This window comes from Lipotes vexillifer, unplaced genomic scaffold (genome assembly GCF_000442215.2).
Source record: "Lipotes vexillifer unplaced genomic scaffold, Lipotes_vexillifer_v1.1 scaffold105, whole genome shotgun sequence".
NCBI classification, from domain to species: Eukaryota; Metazoa; Chordata; class Mammalia; order Artiodactyla; family Lipotidae; genus Lipotes; species Lipotes vexillifer.
In genome coordinates this window covers 743,966-749,530 of record NW_006778881.1, presented here as the reverse complement: position 1 = coordinate 749,530, position 5,565 = coordinate 743,966, and the positions used below count along the sequence as shown (strand labels likewise).

Below are 5,565 nucleotides of genomic sequence, written 5' to 3'. Positions count from 1 at the left end.
CCCGTCACAAAAAAAAAAAAAAAAAAAAAAAAAAAACTGTTTTGAACACATTAAGCGTGAGACGCCTATTAATTTGCAAGTAGGCAGCTAGCTACATACATTAGCAATTTAGAGGACAGGTGAGAGCTGGAGATATAAATATGGGAGTCATCACAAATGATCTTCAATTCATAGAACCAAATGAGATCACTTAGGCAATGAATATAAATAGAAAAGAGGTCTGAGGACTAAGCATAATACTTCATTTAAAAAGTGACAAGAGAAAGACTCAGGAAAAGAGAATAAGAGGAAATAACGACCCAGGAGAACACGGTGACTCAGAAGCCAAGTGAACAAAGTATTTCTAGAAGGAGTGATCTTTTTTTTTTTTTTTTTTGCGGTACGCGGGCCTCTCACTGCTGTGGCCTCTCCCGTTGCGGCGCACAGGCTTCCAGACGCACAGCCTCAGCGGTCATGGCTCACGGGCCCAGCCGCTCTGCGGCATGTGGGATCTTCCCGGACCAGGGCACGAACCCATGTCCCCTGCATCGGCAGGCGGACGCTCAACCACTGTGCCACCAGGGAAGCCCAGGAGTGATCAACTTTGACAGATGCTGCTGACAAGCTGAATACTGAAAATAATCAACTGATTGGAGTAGTGAGAAGGTACGTATGTAATGGTCCTTTAAGAGAGTAGGAGAATGAACTGCCTAGGGAAAAGTAATAGCATCGGGCAGTGCTACTGTGAGGTCAGTACTACTGTTACGTTGATAAGACAGAAGTAAAGAATTGTCCATTTGAGATTTGTGGTCATGAATTTAAAATAAAAGTGGGCACATGGTTGTATGCTTTTCTCCAGATACTTTTAACTGCATAGATATAGGTATAGAAAACAAATTAGACTGAACCAAATCTGGAATTTTGCCAAGCAAGTAATATAAAAGAGAATGAATGAAGTTGAAAGTACAAGAAAAAGGTGATCATGGGATAGATTTTAAGCTGGGTAATGGGGGAGATAAGAACATGAGGAAGGATAAAATGCAGAAAATAGGTGACAGTGGTCAGGATGCTCAAAGGTTTATGGTAGAGTGGAAAACAAAGGTTAAAAACACACAAATAATAAGACCCTAAATTCACTTTACCAGCTTTAAGTTCTGCTTATTTTAGCAGAAGAAATAAGTCAATTAACTGTTAATAATTCTCTCTTGTTTTATACAACTAATTCTGACTAGATCCTAATGATTCAAAATAAATGAACGTCTAATGAACCTACAAAGATTTGAGGCATGAACTCCTTCTGTAATACCTCAGCAAGCTTAATTCTATACGTACATAGTGGGTGAGTCGATAAATGACTTTCTCTATGATTTTCTTTTTATTTATCAGCTCCTCTTCAGAATCTATTTCTGATTCGATTTCCTTCAAGTACCAATTAACAAGCTCACTCCTCTTTAATGCCGACTCATCCTCTTCTGTAACAACAAAAAATACATTTAAAAAGGATTAAATTATCCTTGTAGCAAACTGTATTGCCAATTCTTGGAGTCTGCATGCACAAGATAATGTACAGATTAGATAACCTTCAATCTGTCAGAAAACATATCTGCTGAAATAAGATTTGCAATCTTCCAGCATAAGCCTGAAATATTACTTGAATTAAAGTATGCCTTACTTTATCCTGAAAAGAAAAATCTAAAAAATAGAGATTATAAGATATAACGATTTCAAAGTATGAAGGTGTTTCCTTCACCTTCTCATGCTTCACCACCTATGATAATCTGTCAACAGCAGTTGAAAGCATAAATTAGGAATGAAGTCACAGCAAGCAAAACTGCTTAAATACAACATTCCTCTTTGGAAAGGGGAACACTTTATGGAATTGAGGTCAACCAAGAAGTGAAATCCATAGGCGTTCACTCAAAAATAAAAAATTACCAATTTATTCCAGCAAGGTCTATCCTTATTGACTGAACTACCTGCCCTTTAGAGTCCAGAACTCTAAATTCACAAGAAAAGTTGGAACCTGGCAATACTTTAAACTATCACAGATATAAAGTATACTAAAAGAAAACTTCATTTGTCTTGATTTTAGAAATTGCTAATAAAATACAAAATCAAAATACGAAAATTTTAGCTTTACTGATGATGCCTCTGAAAAGTTTTATTATGGTTGTACTGAAATTTCAGTGGTTTGTCCAAATGCTTTTGAGTAAGTAATCTCCTTGGTTTACAGTTTAAAGTTTTGCCAGCGGACTTCCCTGGTGGTCCAGTGGTTAAGACTCTGCACTCCCAATGCAGGGGGCCTGGGTTCCATCCCTGGTTGGGGAACAAATATCCCACGTACCACAACGAACCCATGTGCCCTAGAGCCCATGTGCTGCAACCAGAGAAGACTGCGAGCAGCAACGAAGACCCAGAGCAGCCTAAATAAATAAATGACCTTTAAAAAAAATAAAGTTTTGTTAGAAAACAGCTGTCTATCTGAAGACTGAGAATTAATAACTTACCTGGCTGGGTGAATAGCGTCTTTTTTCTTTTTTTAGGGAAAGGAGGAAGACCTAGAATTTATCTGTGGAATGCACTGTGTGGGTGCTAATCATATCTTTGCTCCATTGATGGTTGGCCATGTTTAAAACTTAGTTGCATGAGAGAGAGAAAGAATAATGAAGTATAATGTGAACACAGGAATGTTTGCTCCCAAATCTTTTTATGTGAGAAGGGACTGGAACTAAAACCTGTTTCTTTCCTCCTTCCCACTGGTCCACAGTTCCCAAGGGAATGAGGGCAGAAACTAAAGGGCTTAAATCTTTTAGTAAGCTAAGACAATCTCTGGTGTTCTCTTCCTCCATCGCAGTTAGGACACTCTGATGAGAATATGCCCAGAAGCCAGCATACTGACAGTCAAATAAGAATTTTTTGGTGGTTAATCACCAAATTGAAGTTTAAGTTCAACCCCTTAATTTAATCACTTTTCCTTCTGCCTTGTGGCTAATTACAGGTTGAGAAAACCTGGATAGCATGGTAAAGCAGTTAAGAAGAAGAAGGGTAGTAATGTTCAGGTATCACACTTTACTTGCAGAGAAATGAGGATTTTACTTCATTTCTAGTCTGGAATGTACTTGTGCTAATAGTCTTTTGAGTTTCAATTACTGTCTATGAAATATAAATACTCTAGGAGTCCATCCATTTTAAACAAACCCATTGTAAGGAAAAGTGACTTTGCATCTGTAAAAACATTTGTTAAGTGAGCCTTTATATATTATCAGATCCCAAATTCAGCTTCACAAATATTAAAATAGGCCAAGGACATTAATGAGTCATAAGCCTTTGACAATGAACTTGTGGGGAAATGTCTAGGCTGGTAGATATGCTGACATTCCCTAGTAGATTTTGTTTGCCAAAGTGAGCTTGTCTAACAGTGTCTCATCTCTTCTGACAAAATAACACAATCTTTAGCAATCAGAAGCTGTTAGCTGATTCACTTTGTCATAAAGCAGAAACTAACACACCATTGTAAAGCAATTATACTCCAATGAAGATGTTAAAAAAAAAAAAGATGTTAGCAAAAAAAAAAAAAGTTGTTTATGTGAATACAGCTTATGTAAATGACTCAGCATGTGAGCAGCACTAAGTATGGCCTCACCGTCTTCCATCTTTCTGAGGTGAAGCACAATAAGGTTAGAGATTCGGCAGTATTCGGAGAAGCCCAGCCTTAAGGAGGCTTTCGGAACAGCATCTTGGTTCATGTCTTCACTGTGGCCATTAATTCCATTCACAGGAGCAGGGCTATCAGCATGACCTAAGTGAAATATTAACTGTTTGAATCTTGTTTCTGTGTCTCCAATACACCCCTATTAAATGTTTATAAATATACTACTTATATTTTAATACTAATTTTAAAACAAGCATATAGTTATACTCAGTATTTAGTACAAATAAATTAGAAAGTTTATAAATGCTACCAGTGAAGACAAAAATCCATTTGGAAGGGATGGGAAGATTGGGAGATAAAAGGATTTCATAATCTGAAAGGGCATTTGCAATATTAAGTCCACTATCTCCATTTTGGTGTTTTTTCTCTCAGTCTTTCAAGCATATATATTTTATATCAACTAATTATATTTTAACTTAGAAACAGTTAATAAAATTCAATATCCATTTTTTCCCCTTTTGCTAATAGACTTCACAACCATCAGTAAGTGCATTTCTACCATGACATCTCAGAGAAACTTTTGGTCCCTAACTCTAGAACAGTCATGAACAGACACCTCACCATGGATGCCATCTGGACCCTCATCTACCTCCATCTGGGCATCTTCGTCTTGATCTAGATTGACATCAGGTGTTTCTACACGGATGATGGATTTATTCAGTAACCTGAAAGCTTCCTTCACGTGTTTAGGCTGGACCTAAGCCAATCAAGATGAAGTAAATCAGTAAGCCAGTCTTTTTGATATAACAGACTTTCTCCATATGAAATTAGTGGCATTTTGGTTTTCTCACACTCTCCCTCTACACAACATAAAATATGAGAGAACACCATAAATTCACCAGAATGGTTAAACGGACCGACAATATCGAGAATGTAGACAACTTTCATTCACTGCTGTTGGGAATATAAACTGTTACAACCATTATGGAAAACTGATTTTCAGGCTTTACTAAACTGCACACACCTACAATCTATGACCCAATGATTCCACTCCTAGGTACACACAAAACAGAAATGTCCGTAAAAATACACCAGATGAACTAAAAGGCCTGCACATTCCATAAGAACCTAAACTGGAAACTATCCAAACGTCCATTAATAGAAGAATGAGCCAATCACTGTGATACGTTCACTGATAGTTATGTGTATTTAACCACAACTGGGAGGGGAAAAAAGGTTGAAAACAACCTAACTAACCATCAGGAAAAGTATGGTTAGAATACTATATAACCATAAAGAAAAAAAAAAAGGTTATCCTCAGAGAACAGTAGCAGTGACTGTAAACAAACTGAAAGGGTAGCTCTTAGAGATGCTAGTAAGGAATGTTCAACTTCCTGATCTGGGTATACATTACATAGATACATTCATTGAAAGTTAACGGAACTGTACACTTGTGATTTGTGCACTCTCTGTACGTATGTTTTGCCTCAAAAAAAAAGCCTACTTAGAAGAAAAATTACAAGTCTATTTGGGGGCAGGGGGAGACTGCTTTAAGTCCTTGTATGAATAACCAACAGTCTCTCTAAATCTACTCCCTTCCTAACGAGCTGAGCCCCATGACAACAGATAAACCCAGCAGAGCAGCCTTTTTTTTTTTTTTCTTTAAATACATTACCACCTGCAATGAAACTTTAAGCCATTTGAGAACAGTCAATATCAAGACATATCCTAGTAACCTACTGGTCTACAAAAAAAGAATACTTTGGAAAGAGAAAAATATCAAACTACTTATGGAGGAAAAATTAATAATCAAGGGCTGGCCTCAGATTTTCCTAAAGAACAACTGATGTCAGGATACAGTAGAAAAATTTATAAGAAAAGAAAATATGAGCCAGAGGTTGGATGTCATTCAGGTAAAGACTACAAATAACCCT

General features: G+C 37.1%; 1 protein-coding gene across 1 annotated transcript in view; it reads right to left on the bottom strand.

Moving 5' to 3' along the window:
• The window catches only part of MCM6 (minichromosome maintenance complex component 6), a 47,642-nt gene that overhangs the window by 2,673 nt on the left and 39,404 nt on the right, over window positions 1-5,565 (bottom strand). The window contains exons 14-16 of the mRNA XM_007452022.1: window positions 4,253-4,388; window positions 3,623-3,778; window positions 1,312-1,451 (exon numbers count right to left, since the gene is read on the bottom strand). Of these exons, the coding sequence (XP_007452084.1) occupies window positions 1,312-1,451; window positions 3,623-3,778; window positions 4,253-4,388 (432 nt within the window). The remainder of the gene's footprint in view (window positions 1-1,311; window positions 1,452-3,622; window positions 3,779-4,252; window positions 4,389-5,565) is intronic.